The 25,066-nt window shown below is 41.1% G+C and overlaps 2 protein-coding genes across 2 annotated transcripts; both read right to left on the bottom strand.

Annotated features, from left to right (window-relative positions):
- Positions 1-1,825: 1,825 nt before the first annotated feature.
- Positions 1,826-7,915, bottom strand: LOC117269433 (bile salt-activated lipase). Its single transcript, XM_033646434.2, has 11 exons — positions 7,837-7,915; positions 7,373-7,520; positions 5,680-5,799; positions 5,407-5,604; positions 5,155-5,285; positions 4,946-5,053; positions 4,727-4,841; positions 3,040-3,226; positions 2,711-2,914; positions 2,210-2,419; positions 1,826-2,100 (listed from the first exon to the last, which is right to left on the bottom strand). Exons 1-11 carry the CDS (start codon positions 7,900-7,902, stop codon positions 1,920-1,922), a joined length of 1,668 nt encoding a protein of 555 aa, XP_033502325.1. The 5' UTR covers positions 7,903-7,915; the 3' UTR covers positions 1,826-1,919.
- Positions 7,916-12,737: 4,822 nt separating this feature from the next.
- gtf3c5 (general transcription factor IIIC, polypeptide 5) lies at positions 12,738-24,443 on the bottom strand. Its single transcript, XM_033646308.2, has 11 exons — positions 24,120-24,443; positions 23,242-23,440; positions 22,889-23,093; positions 22,543-22,726; positions 19,123-19,227; positions 18,531-18,645; positions 17,340-17,420; positions 16,400-16,488; positions 16,014-16,096; positions 14,293-14,435; positions 12,738-13,050 (listed from the first exon to the last, which is right to left on the bottom strand). The coding sequence occupies exons 1-11, from the start codon at positions 24,321-24,323 to the stop codon at positions 12,854-12,856; spliced, it is 1,605 nt and encodes a 534-aa protein (XP_033502199.1). The 5' UTR covers positions 24,324-24,443; the 3' UTR covers positions 12,738-12,853.
- Between the last annotated feature and the right edge of the window lie 623 nt (positions 24,444-25,066).

Genomic DNA, 25,066 nt, shown 5'->3' on the forward strand with positions numbered 1-25,066 from the left:
AGATTTTGCACATGCTGGAAGACAAAATACAAGATATTACAGGTGGATTTGACATGAAAGTGGTAATGCAGCGCAACGTTGCAGGTTGAATTTCAAAATGGTGGTGGAACACCTGCATTTTAGTCATTTTTATGCACAGGTTTTATGGTGGAAATGTCTTTGTTTACATGAAAGAAAACTTGAAATTCAGGCTGCAAGTGACAATTCAGAATATAAAAAAATCTAGCCTGTCAGGCATTTTGTATTGCTTTCAAATATTCATTCTCCTGTAGATCCGATTTTTCATGCAATGTTTCCTCTGCAGTCTTTTGTTTGGGGCAGCAATCTCCCATTTATTAAAACAGTTACAGTTAACACAAATCTCACAGCAAGATCCCAAAATCTAGAGGATAATATCTTCAAGAGTAGATGAGTGGCCAGAAAAAAGCCATTGCTTAAAGAAAGAAATAAGAACATGCTTCGAGTTCACCAAAAGGCATGTGGGAGCCTTTCCAAACATATGGGAGATCAGTACTCTGGTCAGATGAGACTAAAAGTAAACTGTCCACTCTTCCTCAAAGACCAGGGTCTCATTTTTAAATACTGCATATGCATAAAATGAGGTCCTGAAAGTACACAAATGTTGTGATCTATAAATACAGACTTGATAGAAGAGACTGTGACCCATGTTTACGAACATTTCAGAGATGGGAAATTGGCGGTGCAGATGGTGAGGTGAAAGCCCAGTTGTAGGAACTGTCAAATTTTTGACAATGGCTTTTGTCCATATGTACATTTTCGGTATGGATAATAATCACTGTTATAAATGAGACCCCAGTTCTGTGGAGTGTAGGGCTTAAAGGGGTCCTATGGACAGATATTCCAAGGCACTGTATGTGGAACACAAGGAAATATTCAAATCAGGGTAAGAGAAGGATTAATGGCAGCTTCTAAGTTAGCTAATTGAGGGCTATGGCTGACATAAGCCTAGGATACCTATACTAACTAAACTGAAAAGGCACAGTCTTCACTTGATAGTCTTGATTGTCTCAATTATTTGTCTTAAATTAATTAAGCACAGTATCTCCTTTGTTCCCTCAGCAAGTGTCCATGTCATAAAGGTGATGATAACTTCTGAAAACCATATTTGAAACTGGTCCAGCTCCTTTGTGGCCTGACACAGGAAAATAATGGATCTGATGAAGACCACTCTTGAATCTTCAACTTGGCATTGTTTGATTTTCCTGTATTATGGCACCTTGTTGTGTGTTGACGACCTGTATAGCAGGGTCAGTTGAGACACTTTCCTATTACTCGAGAAGGAATAAAATGATTTGATTCCTGAACATACACAGGTCTCTGCGAACAATTTTCAAAGTTTTTTAGAGCCCAATTCAAATATGAATTGCATTTTGTCAAATATAGGCCTATTTAATAAGCACGTTGCCTTAATTAACATCAGCTACCATCAGGCTAAACCTGCTTCAAATAGGCTGCCTGCACATTAGCTAATGGCTAATGCAGGTGTGGTACCAAAATGGCAGTGCAGTCTGAATATAAGCTAATACACAAAATCTAATTTAGGGAGCTTTGTTGCTTTTCCTCCTGTCCGTTTCTCTCATCCTTTCTTACTGACACTTTTATGTAATTATAGTTACTTCAGTATCCTGATAAAGTGATAAAAGTATCATGGGGATTCTGGTGATTCCAAACCCTATTATTTAGCAGTAGCATCTGCTATCATCCAAAAACCAACCAAATCAAAAACTCAGGTTCAAAACATGCAAAGTGATTTGTAAACTGGAAGAAGCACAGCATATAAAAAAATGAAACCAAACAAATATAATTTGTATTTGTCATTGATTTATTGTGTTATGAACCGGTACTTTTTGACACTTCAGCTCTGTCGGTCCAGGTGCACGGGTGATTGCACAAGGACTTTATTCGTAGATGGATATGGGAAGGTTGGGTAGGACACTGCACCAGAAATGCACATATCTCATTCTCATCTTCTGTTTCACATAGTTCTTGTTCATATTATGATGGATCTCCAAGTACTGGTGTCCAGTGTTGGTGAATTTGGGCCAGGTAGCGGGCACACTCTCTCCTTTGTTGGGGTCTCTGTGGGTACAATCAGAGAACAGTGCAACAGAATTAAAGCGGATCTATTTCAGTGTGCGACTCAGGTTTGATTTCTGCGATGCTCCTGTGTGTGTCTGCGGAGACATACCCAGTTTTGGCAAAGTTGGTCCAGTAGTTAATCATGTAGCCAGAGAGGTCACGATGGCGGGGCCAGTACCCCAGTGGTGTGGCGAAAGGCTTTCCGAACACGTACTGCAGGTCATCAGCGTGGTCGGCTCCCATCCAGCTGGGGTAGGGCATGATGAGGCCGCCCATACGGTTGGGCTCAGATAAGACGTAGGAGTAGGTGCGTCCAGTTCTGTGGTGAGACAAGAGAAGAACAGGGATGTGACAATGAACAATGAACACTGAAGTTTCAGCTTGTTGCAATCTACAATCCTCAGTGCTACACACCACTAAATCTCCCTAAATCTTACACACTGCTCCTTTAAGCCCTCTTTAAATGGATTTTCCTAGCTTGCTACAGTGGCTGAAGTTAAAGAAAAATTACGCCCTGGTTTCATTCCCCACCTCCTAAAGCAAGGTGTGGAGCAACAGTGCTCATAAATAAACTGAAAGCGACATCTGTGTAGCAGGATCTTATTCTCACGTGGCATTGGCAGCATGAAGGTAGAGGGCAGCCTGAGTAGGAACCAGGAAGATGAAATCCGTTCCGATCTCCACAACGGTTTTCTTGATGGTCTCCCTGCTGGGGTTTGAGCCCCAGGGTATGGTGTATGTGGAGAAAGCGCTGTCCAAACCAGCCTTGCCCTTTTCTTTAGTGTACGAAGCCAGGAGCCTCTTCACATCGTCACTGCAATCAGTGAGGTTTGAAAATGAGGTCTGATAAAACACTATAACACCACAGCTCCAACAAAAGTACAGCATGTCTCTCTGTTGCAGAATGTTTCACACTGCGATCAGATTGATTCAACTCACATAGAGGTGTCCACCAGTTGGGAGTTGATTGAAGGAACGTCTAAACCAGTGAAGATATGTCCGTCCATGTCGTTGACTCCAGCAATGTAGTCAATTTCAGCCGCGTTATGGAACAAGTTGTAAGGCTCATCCGGCAAGAAGTCCCCGTCAATCACAGGCGACAGGAGCAGATTCGTAACAAGGGGGCCTGACAGAAGCAAATACAATCAGACACTTATTATGTACTGTGTGTTTTATAGATAACTGACATCCTAATTTTCCATTTGTTGAATCTACTGTTGGTCCATGAAGATTAAGCTAGAGGAAATTAGCCCTACATCCCCCGAGTTTCTTCAATAATTTATGCTTTAGATGCATGCATAAAACTAAAATCTTATTAGGAAATGAATGGGCTAAATCTTTCAAACTTGCTGGTCTAAATAAAACATATTAGTGCCATTAAAAATCCATCCGTCATTTTACATCAAAAAGAGAAAACAAAGCACTTGCTTCCACGCTGAGGATTTGCTGTGTGGCTTTTTGAACATCAAATTAACCTTAAAATCCAGAGTTAAAGGGTATTTTTCAACCTGAGTCCAATTTTCTCAATATTTTCTAAAATTGGTCCAGTCTTACATGAGAGCAGCGGCCAGGCTGCAATATTAACAGTCAGGGCATGTTTGTTCGCACCATCAGTTTACGTCCACTGAAAGTTCTTGTTTTTGCCCCTGACAGGCTAGGATTGTTATTCAAGTGTTTGACAAGGTTATTGAAGGGACCCTACAGAGACAGACATTTTTGTTAAAGAATCAGATCCTTTTTGTTTGACCAGAAACAGCCCCAAAGTTGCTATCGTCAAACTCACCAGACTCCATTTAAATAAACAGTACTTTTATCATCTTGAATCCCACTTCAATCGAGTGTCAACGGAAACAAACTTAAATTCACAGGAACCATCTTCGTTCGACTTTCTAGTGTTTAACCATCACCAGCTCAGGTTTGGTTGGAGTAAACCCTTTATTCGCCCAGTTAGATGTGAACATATGCTGCCTCCAGTTTTAGATTGCATCGTCACTGGTTAAAAAAAAAACAATGTTGTGAGCCCCAAGGACTTGTAGTTCTTGAGATTGCAAATCCCTGTGCAATAATGTCATAGCATGTCGTCAAAACGTAGGCTAATATCGTTGAGTAATGTTATCACTGCTATACTGTCTGGAAACTTGCATCGGATTCACTAAAACATGCTCATCTATTACAACATAATGTTAATAGCTGTAGGGTGCTAATATTATGGCAGTTTAATTCATCGTATCTTTAGTAAAAGCAATAGTGTCTCTTACATGTGTTTAAAAACTGGACTTTCCCAGCATTTAACAGGCTTAGTGTGTCAGGACTCTTAAGGGAAACTCTCACAAGCCAAGTTTCAATACAAATGTAGTGCAAAGTTTAAACTACTCTCCAAAAAATCTGTAAAAGAAATTGCCAATTAACGTGCATTTCCATCCACTTCTGTAATGTGAACATTAGGAGTTGGGCATATGGAGATGAATATAATATAATAGATATAGTTGCACAGTTTCTCCAGTGGGGTGCCATTAAACCACTGCAGAAGAAGAAAGTGCAGCAAGATGACGTCTTCATCTCTTCATTGCTCTGGTAGTAAGCACCACAATGATGTAAACTAGGCTATGTGGAGTGCAGTATTTACGATCAGGTGAGCTGGACAGATCAAGAGAACCAGCCAGCGTAAGGAGTGCAGGATCACTCATCTTCAAACAGGCAGCCATAGTGTGATCGGTGGGGCAGTTGACTTTCAGAGCAACCTGGAGAGAAGGTTCAAATCATCTTTAACTGTTTCCCAGAGCTTTATTTATATACATTTTAATTACAGTTAATTTAAAAATATGTCACAGAAGCTGTTCTGTACCTCCTCTGCAAACCTGCGGGGGTTCCTGTTGACAGCCCAGGGGCAAAGGGCGACACCGCTCTGGGAGATGGCCCTCCTAAACAGCCCTTTGTTGTGTGGAGTGAGAGTCTGTGGGCGGGCAAAATAGATATTTAGATATACATGATAATTATAAATTTGGACTTTTTTTCATTTTATAATTATCATGTATCTGAAAAAAAGCTCCTTACCTGGAAGCTGACACTAGCTCCACCTGCAGACTCTCCAAAGACGGTCATGTTGTCGGGGTCTCCTCCAAATGAGCGGATGTTCCTGTTCACCCAAGCAATGGCGTAGTGTTGGTCCCAAAGACCATAGTTTCCTGATGTGGATAAACTTTTCACTTAATCACAGCAGAAACTACTAATTTCATGTAACAATTTATAAAACTGGCAGGCAGGCCAACTTCTTCTGGGCACAACACAAAAGAAACAGTCACCTACCAGGTAAGTCAGGCTCTCCGGTGCTCAGGAAACCCAGTGCGCCCACACGGTATCCCAGCGTCACCACAATAACATTTCCTCTGTCAGCGATCTCCTGCCCATCGTACAGGTAGTTGTCCAGGAAGTTAGCACCCATCGAGCCTCCAGCCAGGAAGCCTCCTCCGTAGATCCAGACCATGACGGGCAGACCAGAGGACACTAGAAGACAGAGAGAATGAGTTGTAGTGTACATTCAATATGGACAACACTCTACAGGCATCTTTCAGTCTTTACCTGAGCGGCCGTGAGGAACCCAGACGTTAAGGTAAAGACAGTCCTCACTGCCTCTGGTGTCAGTCATGATGAGGTTCACCTGAAGGCATCTCTTCCTGTATTGGTTTGCCTTCAGAACACCTGACAAGAGACAAGCACAGTGTAAGAGCAAGCGAAGACTTTCTTAAATTACCAGAGTAAATTAGTTTTCATGACACATTACATCATGCCTTTAGCTGATGTTCACTTACCCCTACAGCTGGAAGATAAAACCTTTTCCATCAATGAAATTAAGGTTAAGCAGGAGCAGAATTAGCTGCTTGGAGTTAGGGCTACAGTTGGTAAGGGTGCATATTTTTGTGGGGGGAATTAGAGTTTATACCTATACCTTACATTTTGTTTGGTTAGGTTTATGCCATGAACTGTATATAATAGTGGATGCAGCTACTGTGATGTCACTCACTGGTTTGTGGACTCAGTGTTCAGAAGCATAGATTTACAACAATACCAAGATACTAGATGTCAAGATGGCACCGATCCATTTTAGAGTTGCTCACCCGGTGCACCCGCTAAAAAGTGCTTTAGCGTCTGGGTTTACTTCTGCGGTATGTGGCCCACTGAAAATGCGCAATAGTGTTTCTTCTGCTGGCCATGCCCATGAGCTCCAGCTTGGCTCTTAGACTTTATGCTGAGATGACGTCACGGATATTTAAATCGCTTTTATTGGCTTGAGGTTAGTTTTACAAATATAGACCAGAGGGTCTATATTTGGATCAAAAATTGAATAGAAAGAAAGGCTGAGCAGCACTTCTGGTAGCCTGGTCTGAAGCCTCGAATTCGGCATTTTGGCCGTTGCCATCTTGTTTTTTTTTTAAGGCAGAAGTGACCGTATCAAGATGAGAGGGTTGAGCAGTGGGGGAGTGAGGAGTGGATTGAACTGAGAGCCCAAGGTGGCGCCTTGCAGACAGCCTGACACTCAAAACGACCCACCCTTAATTACGCATAACTTTAAGCCTTAATAAAATGTAAATGGGTGAGTTATATGAAAATTCAACCTCTGTAGAGTTTTCATGAAGGGTGAATTTAGCTGTAGAGACCAAAACATTTTTGTACCAGGCTGTAAATGCTTTTATTTCTGTTTTTTAACATGGGGTCAGTGGGGATTGCCTCGCTTCTGGAGCCAGCCTCAAGTGCCCATTCAAAGAACTGCAGTTTTTGGCAATTCCGCCTTGGCTTAATTTTTCAGCAATGGAGGTAGCCACTTGGTTTATGCATAAGAAACACTGGGTTATGGTTAGCAACAGATCATATTTTGGTTTAAAATACCCAGTGCTGGGGCCACAATACTTGCTGGAAAAGCAGTGATGCCTCAGTTAAAAACTGCTGCTTTTCATGGCACTACCACCATGGGAAAAACAGCAACAGGTCAATCACAAAACACTCACGTTTGGTGCCTAAAAGGTGTTTAGAAACTCAGCAATGACTCATTAAAACATAGCCAGTTTTGTTGTTTGTTGGTCTCGAACAGTGGTCTGCACTTTGGCAGGCATCTCGCATAGGTTTCACACCATCCATCTTACCCTCCACCTCACCATGACAATTGGATCATATACTAAGTTACATCAGAAACATTTATATGTTTCGTATCAAACATGCAAACGTAACATACAATGGCATCATTTTCTTTTGGGTTACTGGACTGCAGTTTACTTACCGTCCCAGCCTGGGTGACGCTTTGGTTTCTCAAATCTTCCAGGGATGTCAGCATAGGGAATCCCCTTGAAGACATCCATGTGACGGCGGAACCCAAGACGAATGTTCGTGCCTTCCACCATACCTCCCTCGGTGTACACCACCCCGAGCTACAGGAATTAAACACAAAGAAATACAAAAAGATGACTTGATATGACAGTCCAAATTATGACTGAAATGTTGTCTGTTGTTCCTTTGAATAGAACAACAATGAAATCTGGCATGCCGTTTAGATTTGAATTTTCAGTTTCCTTTTAAATAGTTTTGGAAAATGGGAAAATATTTAAATATGTCAGCAATTAAATAATACGTTATAAAATAAATAGGTTAGAATTATGTTTTGACAGACATGTAAAGACTTTAGATCCAATGCAATAAATCTATCTGGAATCAATCGCTCAAAAATGAACAAAAAGTCAAACTTACAGTGGTGGCAGAGACCGCCTCCAGAAACACGGCAGCAGCTACTAAAATCCCCAGCATCATCATCATGACCGCACTGTGAGAAGAGGTTGAGCACAGTTTTTATAAAGGAGACCCCTCCCCTAGACATCATCTGACCAGTGTGCAGTCTGTGGGCCTGCTTCGCCCACTGTTACATAATTACACGTAATATTTAACCACCTTACATCCACAGCACTTTCCTCAGTGCTTAATATGGATTGGATTAAACACTTTAAATATCTTTAGCTACGTCAAAATAACGTATGTAGTGATGAAACAAAATAAAAATACGGTTTTTATAGCCTCTCAACATGGGAAACAAGTGTTTTTCACTGGTCCATATTTAAATGTTGCAAAAGAGAAATGCAGTCTTTGGTGATTAATTTAATCTATATTGTCTTGTGACTCCAGTGTTGAGTAGTTTTCAGTTGATAGAAGCCAAAAGTCTTATGTTAGGCTTTTATTTAGCTTTAAGAAAGTTCTGAGATATTTGGTCAGGGACTTCAAGAAATTGCTGGGTGAAAAAGTAATTAAAATAAAATAAAAAACATATAGAAAAAGACAACACAGACATGTCTTTGCTATCATTAAAACTAGGGTTGTGTGTCTAACATTTGAGATGGAATTTTTAATATCCAGTTTTTGCAGATGTGTATCTGGAGCCTCATTACAGCAACATCTGTAACTCTGAAACCCTATATTATCTAATTTCAGGATGACATTCAGGATTTTTTGTATAACAGAAACATGCACACCGAAATATGATTGAAAGGCTACTCAAGCCGCAAGATGACACTCGAAATTTCCTGAACCACGTACAAATGGGTATATATATCAACTGCCAAGAGGATTATTTAATCATTAATAGCTTGTCCATCTCCAGTAGCCTACCAGAACGTTCTCGTCAGATTAAGTCAGTCTCGTGTACAGTCTAAATACAGATAGAGGCAGATGATTGAAGAATCGAATGTACAGTTACAGTTTGGATTTCTTAAGATAAGAAATTAGGTCTGAGATAAGACAGGAAACAGCCATGCGTTCAGCATTTGCTTCTGCAATAGACAGACAGGATTTTTCCTATCTTTGAAACTCATGATAGGAGATAGGCGTTAGGATATTTTTCTGTAATAGGGCCAGGAGGAAAACAACCTCTGCTGAGTTGACACAGCTGTCCAACTAGACTGAGAGTCACACTGCTGTGGCCAGTCCAGACATTAATCCTCATGACCCCTTTTACTCACTCTGAAATGCTGGACTTAATACCTGTATTGTAATTTACAATAGGAAGTTTTGGTAAATTAAGGTGGACATTATTAGCTTTCCCCAAAATGTAACCTATTAAATTTATTACACATAGGTAGTGGATTACATCAGGGTGCCTACAGGTTTCAGATGCTTAAATTTAATGCTTTGTAAGGCCTTTTCTAGATTTTTTTTTTTTTTTTGCCAAATTTAAGAGTCATTTAATATCTTTTTTAACACAAGCATTGTAAGTATAAAGGTAAGTATGTGGTCCTGTGCAGAGGTGTGTTTTATGCAGGAATATGGGGAAGTGTTCACAAATATTCTGAGAATCCTCTGACAGAGCTCCTAACTTAGCCTAAACATTTTTAGTAAGGAGTCCTAACTTAGGAGGGATTTTGGAAAGTTCACAGAGGAACTCTAAGAAAGGAAGGGACAGAAACTATTACCTTGGTGAGGTGTGGTTGACTCTGTTTTGAGGTTCAATGTATTCCTTTAACAGATGTGATTGGTTGTCACAGACACACCCTTTTGTGAGTCTGCAAGGTGTGGACACCCAGTGGAAACAAAATTAACTGCTGACTGTGAAATTGTTGTTTCTTTGTGTTTCCACCATTTTCTCCTCTGCTTAGGAAATGCTTAAGCCTCTTAAAAGTCCTCCACCCTGCTATTAACAGTTATTCACCTTAGGAGCTTGTTTAAGGTCTAAGATGCTCTGTGAATAACTTTTATCTTTACAAGGTCTTAACTCTAAGGGGAAATTCTAAGAAAACGTCACAATTCTAACAATTTTATTTTTTGAATTTCATCACAAGGAGCAACTCTTAGGACTAGGAAGCCTTGTGAATACAGAAAGCCTCCAACTTAGCCTAAAACTTTTTAGTAAGGAGTCCTAGCTTAGGAGTGATTTAGGAATGTTCTCAGAGCAACTCTGAGCAAGGAAGGGACAGAAACATTTACCTTAGTGAGGAGGTGTGGTTGACCCTGTTTTTAGGTACGATGCATTCTTTTAACAGATGTGATTGGTTGTCACAGACACACCCTTTTGAGAGTCTGCAAGGTGTGGACACCCAGTGGAAATGAAATGCTATGTTGGCACTCCTGACTGTGAAAGCGTTGTCATTGTTAGTGTGATCATGGAAGGTTGAGACAGACTCAAGTCATCACTGCTCTGTTGCATTTTTCCAATTTCCAAATATCTTAGTGTTGTTGTCATTTTATTTCTGGGGTCGTATTCACAAAGCTTCTTAGTTGCTCCTAGTGACGAAATTCTTAGCATTGTGACATTTTCGTAGAATTTCCCCTTAAAGTTAAGACCAGGTCCTTGTAAAGATAAAGGTTATTCACAGAGCATCTCAGACCTTAAAAGAGCTCGTAAGGTGAAAAACTGTTAGGAGCAGGGAGGAGGACTTTTAACAGGTGTAAGAGTTTCTTAAGCAGAGGAGAAAATGGTGGAAGCACAAAGAGGTCGGATAAATATTCTCCAAGCGCTGGGTGACAGTGAGTAAATGAAATGCCACAGATTAGATCATGCAGTGACAATGTTTGTGGTTGATGGCATTATGGGTACACACACATTTCCTACGTAAGGTTATAACACCAGAAACAAAATGATTACAACATAAAGATATTTGGAAAAATGGAAAAATGGAACAGTGCAGCAGTGATGACTTGAGTCTGTTTCAACCTTCCATCAGCAGAGGGATCACCCTAACACTTTCAGTCTGCAGTTCATTTTATTTCCACTGGGTGTCTACACCTTGCAGGCTCACAAAAGGGTGTGTCCGTGATAACCAATTTTCTTAGAATTCCATCACTAGGAGCAACTCTTAGCACTAGGAAGCTTTGTGAATATCACCTATGGTTATTAGAGTGGGTTAGGTTACGCTACAATTTGCCAACAGGTGAGTGCAAGTAGAAAGTTACAGGACAGTATTAGGTTCAGCGGTAGGTTTAAAGATTTGTATCATGAGAAATGTGTAGTTTCACACAGAAGAGCTTCACTCATTTTGACAAAGATTATTTAATATATTTAAAGCCCAATATTTATAAAACTGAAATTAAGACATTGTTAATGCATTTTAAAGGTCCAGTGTGTAGGATTTAGTGACCTCTAGTGGTGAGATTGTGGGTTGCGTGGAGGATAACTATGATGGCCAATGCAGAAATCTGAAAAGTCAAATGGCCCTACCAAGAGCCAGTATTTGGTTTGTCCGTTCTGGGCTACTGTAGAACATCATGGTGGACTCCGTGGGAGGGGACCTGTCCATATGTAGATATAAATAGCTCATTCTAAGGTAACGATAACACAGTGAACCTTGGTTTCAAGTGATTATAAACTAATGAAAACAATTATGAATATTATAGACCATTCCTGCCAATTGAGGCCCCTAAATCCTACACACTGGACCTTCAAGGACCCACAGACACCATGTACCTATCTATGGGTAATTTACTATGAAAATTAAATTACCTATAGATATAATTGTGTAGCCATTATACTACTGGGCACATAAATATGCCCAGTTATCTAAACACCAGCATCTACATGGCCGTCCAAAAGCACCTGTACTGACATGTGAACAGACACACCTGTTACCATATTTATATGTGTATACATACTATGTGTCCAGCCAGCTGCCACAAACCATCAGGAAGAGCCAGTATAACAGAGCTGCCAGATCATCAGCTATCCTATATGGGTTTTTTTTCTCATGCTCACTGCTGTTTTATCATTTGTTTTAATTTTCTTATTTATCTGTCTTTTTGGGGAAAAAAATATTTCTGATTACTGTAAAATAAATACACAATGTGTGTATCATGTGACCGGCACATGGCACTTGCAAGGTATTTGCCTTAATAATGTTATGCAACTGCAAAATCTGAAGATAAACTGCATTCTGACATTTCTTCAACTGTATTAACCAAACTAGAATTACCACCTTGTGGTTGTATACCTCTGCCACCCTGTCAAGCTGCAGTTTACATTCATGTCTGTCCAGACTCATATGGAGCCAATACAGCAGGCAATCCTTTGAATATGGATGTTGCTGCAAAGAAGCTACAAATTCTAAAACATGCTTCACATGCATCTTCAACCCAGCAACACAGACGATATATACAATCACAGTGTCATGGCGGACACCCAAGATTAACATCATCATTTTAGTATCTGACTGAATGTCTTCCCTTCTGTTCCTGAGCTATGATGTTGAATAATGGCCAGAAGTGTGTTTGCATACATTATGATGTCACAGCAAAGTTGACCTTTGACCTTTTGGATATATAATGATATTACTTCATCATTTTTATTCAATTAGACATTTGTTGAAAATGACATTTGTTTTTTTATATAACTTTTATAACTTTGTCATAATTACAAAAGAATTCTTCAGCTATGACCAAAAACGTATTTTGTGACATCACAGTGACCTTAACCTTCGACCACACAATTTTAATCTGTTCATGCTTGGGTCCAAGAGGATGTTTGTGCCAAATTTTAAGAAAACTCCTCAAAGCGTTCTTGAGATATTGCATTAATAAGAAAGGGACAGATGGACGGACAACCTAAAACATAATGCCTCCAGCCACAGCTGTCGCCACCGTGGAAGCTTAAAAACCAAATTACAAAGATGAAACAGTTTGTACATAAACAACTAGAAATACTTTTTTATTTACATTTGCCTCAAAACTTTTACAGAATCTAGAAACATATTAACAGATTCAAGATGAATGTCATCAAAATGGTTTTCGGTTGTTACATGTAGTCCAGAATCTCTGTCTCCATCTCATTTTCACTTCCCTCCGACGGCTGAAACTCATCATCCTCATCTTCATCACCCTCATCGTCCTTGTTCTCATCATCCTGCACCTCTTCCTCTGTATCCGAATCTCTCCCTGGGAATTTTGCAGTCAGGCCGATGCGTCTGCGTTTCTTGGGATAATCCGGCAATGCTGAGAGAGGGGAATAAAACCAAGAGGCGCACTGGTTAACACACTTTTCAATGTTGTGTTTAGACATTAACAGGAGTCCTGCACCCTTTATATTTGTCCTGCTCCACTAACCACATCACAACAGTTTCTCAGGGTTTTTTGTGTCCATATTCTAAAATACATTTGTATCTACTTCCTAAATGGGTCATATCTACGTATCTAAAAACTGCATATCCCATGAGTCTTAGCCACAGAAGCACTTTTAAAGCCTCATAAGATGCTTGGTTGTTAGAAGCTAACGAGACAACCAGTCTTTAGTCTTGATTGAAATGATGCAGGGCCTTGGCTAGCTGTAACACCATTAGGACTTCCATACACATGCTGGCTTGGCTTGACTCAGCTCATCAGCCCAACGCAGCACGGATCTCATCACAACGGGGTTCCCAGCTTGAAGGTGTGTCTCTAACTGATGACGTGCTTGTACTTAAAAACCAACAGAACATTATCTGTCCACCTTACTGGTGTTAATGCAATCAACAAATTTCTTGTACTACTGTCACAGTTTTTTGATTTTCTCTCTGCACTGCACGAACATACGTCAGATGCCCATCTCCTCCAGCTTGCTTGCAATGTCTCAGAAGCAAAATGCGTCCCCCTTGTTAACCTGCAACCCCTCTCTATTCCCTGGGTCACGTCCCAGACGCTGTCCTGTCTGGACCCAGACCTGTAACCAATAAATTATTGAGAATGATTATATTTTGATGGAGCATTTCTATTTTTGGGGCGGCACAGTGTTTTTCTCTGGGTTCTCCAGCTTCCTCCCACAATTCACTGGTTAAGCTATGCTACTCAGCCAATCAAATCTGTGCACTCCGATAAGCATTGCGAGTCGAGTGAGTGAGACACACAAAAGGGAGAGACGAGACAGACTCTTATATGTGCAATCTTTCCACAGGCAGTTCAAAACCAGTTTGTCTCATCATATATTTCGAGACAGTGCTGATTAGTAAAAGCAGAAATGTGAAGCATCACTATGAGACAAAGCAGAAAGCATCTTTTTTCTCCAGGTGAAGAAATAGAGGAATCACAGTCTGGTTCAAATTCATAAACTTTTTTAAGCGCTTGAAGATGCAGTCATCACTAAAGCATATGTCATGTGAGGAAGCCATTATGAACAAATGGAATGATCAAAGTTGTCATATTCAGATTCAGACCTCATTCACCGAGTAACATGCAAGGAAACGTGATGGATATTTTCCTTACGTGGCTTCTGGATTCGGATGACCTTCTTGATCATGGCTGAGATCATGTCCCTCAGCTTGTCGGTGGTGCCAAGAACACACCAGCCGTCCCGCTCGTCACACGGCTGCTCATCATCACCCATCTGTTCGATCACCTGTTTGATACTGGATACACAACAGCTGCATTACACCCAAAATGTGGGGGACACTTAAAGGGATAGTGCACCCAAAAATGAAAATTCAGCCATTATCTACTCACCCATATGCCGATGGAGGCCCTGGTGAAGTTTTAGCGTCCTCACATCCCTTGTGGAGATCGGCAGGGGGAGCGGCTAGCACACCAAATGGCTGACCGTGCCCCAGACTAACGTCCAAGAACACAAAATTGAAACCACAAAATATCTCCAACATGATCATCCATAGTGATCCAAGTGTGCTGCAGCCCCGACATAAAAAGTTGTTTCAAAAAACGTCATATGAACTCTGTTTTTAGCCTCATTGTAGCCTGTAGCTCTGACTGCTTCTCTGTGCTCCGCATTCACGTGTGCGCGCTTGCGCAAGACCAGGGAAAACATGAGCTTTGCTCACCCGTGTTTACATCACGTGACACGTGCACCGCAGGGGGAGACAACAGTAACCACAGAGCTAAAGATAATTTGCATTACGGTCTTTTTGCAAAGGACAGCCCAACATGTCTGAAGACTTTAAAATTGAGGAGGAACAGCATTTCTTTATTGAGCCGTATTTGTTTGAGCCCGAGTATACGGACGCGGAACTCAGGCTACTGGACGAGGCGGCAGCCGCCGCAGCTCATGAGCCTCAGCCAGCCGCAGAATACTGGAGTCGAGCACTGGAAACCTGGTGGTGTAGTTGTTTCAAATGCAAAGCAATGCCAACGGATGAGCAAAGTCTTTGCTGCTCAGACTGGGAATTGGCGATGCCTGCACTTGAGAATCTGCACATCAGTACTGACGAGACTGCTGCTCTTCAGAGACCGTGCATCACCGATCACCCTGAGCACAGAGAAGCAGTCAGAGGTACAGGCTACAGTGAGGGTAAAAACAGAGTTCATATGACGTTTTTCGAAACAACTTTTATGTCGGGGATTCAGGACACTTGGATCACTACGGATGAGCAGTATGGAGATACTTTGTGGTTTCAATTTTGTATTCTTGGACGTTAGTCTGGGGCGCCGTCAGCCATTAGGTTGCTAGCCGCTGCCCCCGCCGATCTCTGCATGGGATGTGAGCACTCTAAAACTTCACCAGGGCCTCCGTCGGCATATGGGTGAGTAGATAATGGCTGAATTTTAATTTTTGGGTGCACTATACCTTTAAGTACAATTTAGAGGTTCTTGTCAGATTAGGCATATAAAACATAATAAAAAGTAAATTATGATGCATTATTAAAAGTTTAAATAAGATTTTGCTGTAGGGAAATTCACAAACTACCCAGCACTGAATACAATACTTAAAATTAGCCCCATCTTTACAAGCTGTAACACTGAAGTGACACACACACTAATGCATCAATAATTATCATCAATAACTACCCTATAAGGTAACACAAAATTAGCCCATCTTTAAGATCCCCAAAACTGAATTTAGATCACTACACGTAAATCTACGTGGGGAAATTTAAGGCTTTTCCCAGACACCCTGACAGCAGTCTGACTGCCAAAAATTTGAGATAAGAAACTATTGCCTAAGTAAGAAGTTGTGCGTGCACTGCACTGTAACGAACCTTTCCACATCCAAATCACAGAGCTGGTAAAACATCTGTCTGTGAGGAGGCAGCATGCCTTCTCTGAAGATGTAGGATGACTCCTGTGGACATGAAACAGAGGTCAGGAGGTATCACAGCAGATATCATACAGATATAATTAAAGTTTTTAATGATTAAGATAAGTAATCCCTTCACCTGTCAAGTTTTTACGATGTCAGAAAGAGATAAGACAACCCTAATTATCTTCCAACATAAGACCTGAAATTATCATTAAAAAAAACAGACAAGTATAAACTTGAACTATGAAGTTAGTTCTGCCATTAAGCAAGAACAACTTGACAGTAGCATGTTGTCACCACGCTCCAATAATGTCGTCACATACCGGTAACTGGACTGTCACTGACCTTCAGCTGGTACGAGACTGGGACTGGATCTCGACTGGTACTTGGACCTTCCTGAGCTGAAAGTTCCATCACGCTTGCTGCCTGGGAAACTGGAAAATAGACACAACACTTTTTCCAATATGTTGTCAGTTTATCTTGGCAGCAGCAGCAGCAGCAGCAGCGGGACAGTGGAGATTATTGAGGGCATGATACTGGTGTTACAGGCAGGGCACTCATATCAAAGTTTAACCATTTACAGCAGCAATGTGTATTCATGTTTGATGGTTTGACTCTGCTTATGGAATGCTCTGGAACTGAGGTGAAACAGTTATTGCTCTTTAATGGCAGAAAGTCAGTAGGCCCAGTATGGATAAATGGATTTCTGAACTATCTCCAACTCTGCCCTTGGAAAAAATTACACATGCTATCAGAGGTAATCAATCAATCTTTCTTTCACCATTTCAACATCTGGGGTCCCTTCATGTGCTGCTTGGGGTGAGGGGTGGGGTGGATTACAGGTGTGTTAAATCTTAGGCGGTTTTACCTAGATTTTGCCCAGGTGTCCTTTTCTTTCTGCATGTTTGTGGATGTATACATGTACATACTGGATGTGTGTATGTGTATGTCTTTGTTTATTAACAGATCAATAAAGATACTGTTGGAAAATAAATGTGCAGAATGAATGTGTCAACATTCATGTGGACTTCCTTCCTTATGTGAGAGATGAGACACATCCTGGACACACACACATGATGGCATATGGATCATGTGACTATAAAACTGTCTGAACTACCACAAGGCTCCATTTCATTCACACTTCTATCTTGTTTTACATTGATTAGCACCATTTACCAGTTTTTCCAGTGTCTGAATTTTACAAATGATTAAATTTCCAGCGATGAAAACTGAGTTCCAGAGGCTACTCAGTGTGAGTTCCATCTAAACAAGTTCACAGACTCACCTGTTTTGTTGAATGTGATGGGCAGACTGTAGTTAAGGGCGCTCCTCTTGGCCTTCACTGGCATATCAGAAAATGAATATCCTGCAGTGTGAAGAAAGAGGAACCGACAGTCAGTGTGAGGCAGACAGGTCCTGACTTTTCATTACAGGTCTTTTTTAAAACCAAATGTAAGAGCCCATCTATCTTTACGCATCTCTCCACACCAATCCGAAATTTTTGTATTTCCCAGTGCACATTTTGATGCCGCTAAAACAAGCATTGCGATCAATATATTTTCTTTGAAATCAATGTCATGATTCTCTTCAAACTGTCACACAACAATATGGATGTTGATCTCGCCAGATAGTGTCCTCTCTGACAAACTATGAAAAGACCAACTGGGAATATGTAGCAGCTAAACATGCTGAGCTCACTTGAGAAATCCACTGAGCCCCAGTGTTATAAGCTGACTGTTATAAACTGACCAATAATAATAATGATAATAATAACACATGTGGTGATAAAAACCAGTGTTATGAAACTCAGCATTTACACTTGTTAGATCAACATGCTTCTTTGGTGCCACCCTTAGGAAATGCAACCATATTGTAACTCTTCTACACAGTGTTGCACACTAAAAACAACGAGCCCGTCTGAGTGTGGGTTTATTATAGTAAAAATTACAATGACAATGATGACTGATGGCGCAAATATTTAATTTACGGTGGAGTGTATGGAGCATGAATATTCGTGTTGGACTTGGTGTAAAAGGTACTCCGTGGGGCACCGGTGGCTTGGTGGTGGAGCGGGCACCCCGTGTACAGGGCTGCTGCCGCGGTGGCCTGAGTTCGGCTCCGGCATGTGGCCCTTTGCTGCATGTCGCTCTCTCTCTCCCCCCTTCACACTTGTCTGTCCTATATATTAAAGGCTAAAAAGCCCAAAAAAATATCTTTTTTTAAAAAAAAAAAAAAGGCACTCCGTATTTTCATTGTTTTTTTTGTTTCGTCCCAAGCGTGAAAAGCCTTAAGACTCAAAAGTGGAAAAAAGGACGGTGTGCAACATCATACGGCACCTAATCTTTCTTTTTAATGTCAAAAATGGGAAACCAAAAGTAACGCTTGACAGAACTCAGTGAAAAAATATATTGAAATAAATCCTCCTTGAAAATGTCCTTTATATAAGAATAAAATAAGAATAAGAAAAGATTGTTACCGTGCTTGGTGCTACAGCGGATCCTGAAGTCCAGTAACTGGTACTTCTTGGACTCTTTGGTCTTTCGGGGGTCGTAGCCCAGCCGCACCCACAGACTTCTCCATGGTCCTGTCACCTACAAAAGCAAATCTGTTTCACTTGCAATTGGGCAGAAAAAATGTTGATTATCTCTTTTTAATTTAAGTACATTTCTTTGATCATTTACAAAGGACTTCATTATTTTGTTAAAGCACAGAACAGACTGTATGAATCACTCTACAAATGTACAGAGTGAACACAATAACATGAAAGCTTATAGTATTGAATCATTCAAATGTGCTTCACACCACAGTCAAAACAAAATGATGTTGTTTCCTATATGTTCACAAAATCTATTTCAATAAGAGAGTTTCCATTTTGAGACATTTCTCTTCAGCTCCTGCGAAGCCACACCTCACCGAGGCTCAGTGCTCGGCTTTCATTTAAGTTTCACTATCTCAAAATGCAGCACATCTATATGACACCAGGGAGAGTGCATTGAACGCCAGTTACCTTCTGACCTAAAATGCACCGACACAATCTTTAACAGACACACTGTTCCCCCTCAGCTCACCATGTAGTAGGCGAAGACGGGCAGCAGCAGCTTCAGTTTATCAGGGTGGATGTTGATGTTGGCCTTGACTGCGTTCCGGGACCAGATGGGCCGACTCTCAAACATCTAGGTACAACAAGTTTAGTTTGAGATAAGATAAAAGTCATACCTGTGTTACATTAGGTTAAATCATTTTCTGACTTCAGCCAGATGCTATTCCTGGAGTATTGCATTGCTCAACGAGGTGCATCTGGCCTGCGGCAGCAGCAGAAGGAGCAGGCCTCTGACATTAGGACTGCTGGGCTTGCTGCCTCTCAACCTGAGATTTTGTATTGTCTTGTTTTTATGCCTGCGTGTTAATAAATCCCATGGATTTGATTGTTTTAAAGGTGTTTTCTGGGGTTGAGTGTGGAGTGTTGTTCATCCCATATGGCTGCCCGAGGGTGGGGAGTAACAGTGGGTAATGAGACAATGAATATTTACCACAGTGACCTCAGTTTTTATTTCTCACATGCTCTATTTCTGATCATAAAATTGTAAATGTTTTTGCTACAGGTGCACTAATAACCGTAATGATATGCTATCATTACTGCTCCTCAGGTCAAGACTCAGCTGTCCATTTACCTCTAAAGGAGAAGGGACATTCTTTCAAGGACAGCAATGTTCACATCTTGGCCAGAGAAAACAGATGGTTTGAAAGAGGTGTGATAGAAGCCATCTACGTCAAATTGGAACGACCATTGTTAAACAGAGGAGGTGGCCTGTGACACCACTTATCAATGCATTCACACCTGGACTCATCTAACCCTAATGACACACATGATGGCCAGGTGGGTCAACGACTCACATGTGACCTCAATGACTCTGTAAGGGTTCACACCCACACAGAGTTTAAAGGAAATGACCACTTTAGAATGAAAATACAGACAGTACTTACTCACCCTCATGCCGACAAGAAGTCCAGTGTAGTTTTTTAATCCACAAAACAAGGCAGGGCACTTGGATTATGATGGACGAGCTGCTCTGACATTTTTGAAATGCATTAGCAGAGGTTTATTACATTTTCAAAATGTGGGTTCCATGCACTTCAAGTGTATGGAAAAATCTGGCTAGCTGTAATCCTCCGATACCCTCAACGAGCTGGATTAAAAAACTACACTGGACTTCTTGTCGGCATGAGGGTGAGTAAGTACTGTCTGTATGTTCATTCTAAAGTGGTCATTTCCTTTTAAAGCCTGCAACTCCGCACCAGTCTGTTAGAATTAAAGAAGCTTCTTGGATGAGAGATTAAATGACGTCAAGGAACTCAAGCAAGTCTGGTTGCCTATGATATAGCACTTAAGATTATCATTACTGTTATTATTATTTTATTGCTATCGTCACACTATTATTTGTGTTTCTTTCCTTCCTTTAGTTTTTGCGTCTCTCTGTGTGCCGTAAGAGCACTTTGGATCAACTCTGTTTGTATTTAAAGTGCTATATAAATAAAGATGACTTGACTTAAAATGCTAAATTCTTCAAAACAAAAGTAAGTGTGGACTGGCAGCTTGAGAGGCACAAGGCATGATGGGAAACACCTGGCTCTTACCTCTAACAGCTGATTGGTTTAAGCCTGATTTATGGTCCTGCATTAAATCAACGATGTCGCTACGTCGTAGGGTACGTGGCTACGCAGAAGGCTCGCCGTAGCCCCCAGCGTAGCCTGACGTGCACCTCCCCAAAAATGTAACTACACGTCGAGGCGACGCAGACCCAGCGCAGACCGAGAAGGCTGTGACTAGTTTGCTTGGTAGCAATGCATTTCCGGTTCCGTATTTCCAGATTGCGCCATCCCCGCCATCTTTAAACATCTTCTCTTGCAATGGAGATGTTGCAGTATTAAGGCCCATTTATGCTCAACACTCAATACGGATACGGATACGGACGGAGCCATCTGTCCGTGCTCCGCGTTCATTTCTCTATGACTGGAAAAGCCGGAAGCTAAACAAAGAATCAACTAGAGACGACGATAACCATTCAGGAAAGGAACGCAGCCTCCTACAGCTCTGGCGGTGAATTGCACCGCAACGAAATGGAGTGAAGGAGAAGTTCGAAGGCTTCACGACGGCGTCACGGCAACGACGTAGGTACGTTGTAGGTACGCCACAGGACCATAAATCAGACCATAAATTAGACGTTGACTCAACACTATGACATTAAATATAAACTCTTAAAGAAGCAACAGACAGCATTTTTACCTATATATATCATTATGAAAATGATGTGGGTTGCACAGGGTAGTATACACAGTAAAATCAGACTATCAGCGTTCACATAGGTTACTTAATGGCTTTGCAATCTTTGCAATAAGCTTCTGCCACCGGGGACGAATTTTTGTGGAAAAAATTTGCTTTACAGCAGGAAATGTGTCATGTATTGCCAAACTGGTCGGTCAGCCAATCACGGACTGGAGCTGGTCCTCGTGAGGAACTGGCCGGGGCATGAGATAGTTGAGTCTGGAGCACAATGGCAGACGGACAAAGTTTGGAGATAAATGAAAAACGGCCTCCCAAAAGAAAACGAGCTAATCTGTGTGAGGAGGTGAGGATGCACAAAAAGGAGAGTGATAGAAGAAGAGGAAAAACAAGAGTAAACCTCAGTCAGGCCTTCAAGAGATGGAGGGAGCTCCGTGACCAAAGAGGCTTCAAAACCGGTGTCCAGCTAGCTGTCTTTCTAATGGATCAGTAAGTAACACGGCTAAATGTTAGCTAGCCGAGAAAGGACTGTACTGTACTGGCTGCTAGTTCATTCCTAGCTGGCCAGCATCGCAAATCGCCGCAACCAGGAACTGGCTAGCGAGTGTTGGTCAGCTGACATCCTTGTTGCCATTCTACGGCAGCCCTCGGACAGTGATTCAGTGATCAGATCTAACAGGATGTGAGTGTTTCTATGGCTTCCTGTACGGACTGAACGCTGCTGGGAACTGTCTTGAAAGTGTCCAACTTCATTGCAGCCTTTTGTCACTGCCCCCTGCCACAGCCGCCTGATCTTGTCTACTTTCTAGACGAGGTGCAGTTCATCTCTAATGAGCCTAAAATGACTTTTTCCCACCAGGATTTCAATGTGTACGCAGCACCAGCCTCAGGTAGCCGGCTGGAAGCAAGCGGTTTACCACAAGGCAAAGTATCACGGTGGTAAAGCAAAAGATTTATTTCTGTCTACTGAGCCCTGAATTATATTTTGTGTGAAAAGCCTTTAGACGGTCAGTCTGGACTCCTGGTGCCTCCTGGAGGTAGGTTACAGTTCTCCTGATTTGATAAAAGACTTAACTTAGATCCGAGTGCCACAGATTTCCTAATATCATTTCTATGTCTTTATTTACATTAAACCACTGACCCTGGCAATCAGATGGTGTGTTGTGCTCTCAGTAACCAGCAGCCATGCTTACAGCAGCACACGTACCTTCTTCAGCTGTTCTTCAGCCTGCTTTTCGTTCTCCTTCACACAGACTCTCTCCCAATTGATCTTGGCTGGCTCGAGGCACTCTGTGGGCACGGTGGGATCAGTGAAGCTGACAAAAATGGCATTGTGGGGCCGACGAGCTCGACTCCAACCAATGAAGTTCTTGCTGCTGAGGGGCTCCTGGCTGCAAACAGAAAGGAGAAGAGATATAATAAATATATTCCTGATAGGCTGCATCACATTGACATTGAAGATAAAGAGTTTCCAATACTGTTGTTTACACAGGACACTTGACAAAGAGAACTAACAGAAGCTGTGAGAAGCTTTTTATCCACAGAGCCCTTACAGTGACTTTTGATAGACATGGTCATGCCGGTAATAATAATCCACAGGACTGTCGAGGCGTGAGAAGCTGGCGGGAGGAAGAAAGAAGGGCATGGGCTTCTCAAAGAACTCCTGATTCTCTGATTTGCGGAGGATGATTTTGTCATACAAAGACGTCTCTTTTTCTCCTTCTGAATTCACAGCGAGGTACTGAAAGTCTGCCATCCCTGCAAAAGAAACAAAACCATAGCTTCTATATCAGTCTTTTTTTATTTGAGAAGTTCAAACAATGTCTTTATGATATAGACTGCATAAGAGTTTTATCTATATGACAATATGACAGTGGTAAAAAGGAAAAAAAACTTTCAATCAAACCCTGGAATTTGTATGTCGTTCCTATGACTCCGAGGATATCCATGTGGATCTCAGCGTCCTTGGGGTCCTTTTTCCGCACCCGTCGGCGCACTCTGAGGACAAGGTTGCTTGATGGGAAGCGGTTTCCACACAGAGAGTGACAGAAAGGGTCCTGAGGTCGGTAGCGCATCTCGAGGCGCCTGTTGGGGTGAGCATAGGTCTGTGGGGTTCACAAGAAATGTAGGGACAGGGATCAGATCAGTGTTAAGCTGCTGCAGTGATGATAAAGAAGTTGAAAATAAAAAAGTGAGAAGGACAGACTGAAATATTTTTTTATCTTATTAGATTAAACACATATTGATAAAAGATCATTTGGAACATAATTTAGAGTTTAAAAAAAAGTAATAAATTGCAATGTATCACAATGCTCAGCATATTCAACATGTATAAAATCGCAATAACATTGTATCTTATCTTAACCTACCTTATACTACATCAAAAGATAGGTTTTTGTAAGATAGATAATTGGTAATTAGTATTATAAACATATACCTGGGTTATTTTTGTGTGACAAAATTAAAAGTAATAACAATGGTATATTAAGAAAAGTCTTAGGTATAGGTTTATCTATGTAAGGAAGCTGTCTGTTTCACTTCACTCAATGACTTATGGATAAGGGGTGGGATTTAATAAGTTTAATAAATTTGTTTTACATTTAATAGCACGTAGATATTTTAACATACATCAAGGTGAGGCTTGAAACTACAGAATAACGTGTAACATTATTAAAAATCTGACGAAACAAGACTTTGTGTGTTATATTAAGACTCCTACAGTAAATATAATTAACACCCAGGTCTGGTAGCTACAACAGTCTGATCCAGCTGTGGTCTGCTTACTTTGGACACTGCCTTTTCACCCCCGAGAGTCTGCAGCATCTTGTCCACACTGGCGACCACCGCCGGATACTCCACACACACCAGTTTGTTGTCCCGCAGCTCCACACTGGACGAGCTGCCGGGAACATCGACAGCTTCAGGCTGAGAGGAAAGAGTCAGCTCTTTCAGGATAAAGTTCAGCTTCACCTCCTTGGAGTCCGCCATTTTGGCTCTTTAAATTACTATATTAATGTAGGCATGAAAAGCTGTAGTTACACCATTTACTACATGTAAGAAGCATGACCACCCACGTTGGCTCGCTTCTGCAGTGAGCGGGTGTCCATGTTTCTTACGCCGGGCGGAAACATGAGCGGACTAGATTAGTTCGTCATTGGTTCCGCCCGGAACTCCGCTTGACCACTCGGTTAAAAATAAAAATAAAATAAAGCCATGTCAACATCATTTAAGTTGAATATCTAGATTTAGCCATCGCTTATATTTTATAGTTTATGTTACTTCTTAAAAAAATAAACACAAACTGTAATGACAAATAGTCACGAAATGCATGCTATTTGAATTCAGAGCTTTAACTTGGTGATATTTCAAAATAGTCAGGTCGAAATATTTTTTAGATTGCACTGGAAATCTGTTTTATTTATTTATTTATTTATTTATTTATTTATTTATTTTCTGTGTGTATTTTTGTCACCATTGCATTGTTACGTAGTGTTTAACAGCTGTTTTTTAACATCTCATTATGTTCTCTATGTACCCTATGGCTTGTATGATCAAATATCTTGAACTCAACTTACATATTTATATACCTAATCAGATTAAAGAAGTACATCTCAAAATTTTACTTAAATTTACCCTGCCAACTGTCTTATTGCTAAGTTTGCAGTCTTTTTTTCTAACCCCCAGTTCAGTTTATTCCTTTAGCTTTAGGTATATTATTTGTTATTATTGAT

The sequence above is a fragment of the Epinephelus lanceolatus genome, chromosome 19, assembly GCF_041903045.1.
Source record: "Epinephelus lanceolatus isolate andai-2023 chromosome 19, ASM4190304v1, whole genome shotgun sequence".
Classification (NCBI taxonomy): Eukaryota; Metazoa; Chordata; class Actinopteri; order Perciformes; family Serranidae; genus Epinephelus; species Epinephelus lanceolatus.

Coding starts and splice junctions, on each gene's coding strand:
- gtf3c5 (XM_033646308.2), bottom strand. CDS start 24,323: ATGGCGGACTCCAAGGAGGTGAAGCTGAACTTTATCCTGAAAGAGCTG. Junction 23,441..24,119: donor GTGAAAAGGCAGTGTCCAAA/GTAAGCAGACCA, acceptor TGAACCCCACAG/ACCTATGCTCACCCCAACAG. Junction 18,646..19,122: donor CCGTCTTCGCCTACTACATG/GTGAGCTGAGGG, acceptor TTGCTTTTGTAG/GTGACAGGACCATGGAGAAG.
- LOC117269433 (XM_033646434.2), bottom strand. CDS start 7,902: ATGATGATGATGCTGGGGATTTTAGTAGCTGCTGCCGTGTTTCTGGAG. Junction 7,521..7,836: donor AGGCGGTCTCTGCCACCACT/GTAAGTTTGACT, acceptor TAATTCCTGTAG/CTCGGGGTGGTGTACACCGA. Junction 2,101..2,209: donor ACCAACTTTGCCAAAACTGG/GTATGTCTCCGC, acceptor TTGTACCCACAG/AGACCCCAACAAAGGAGAGA.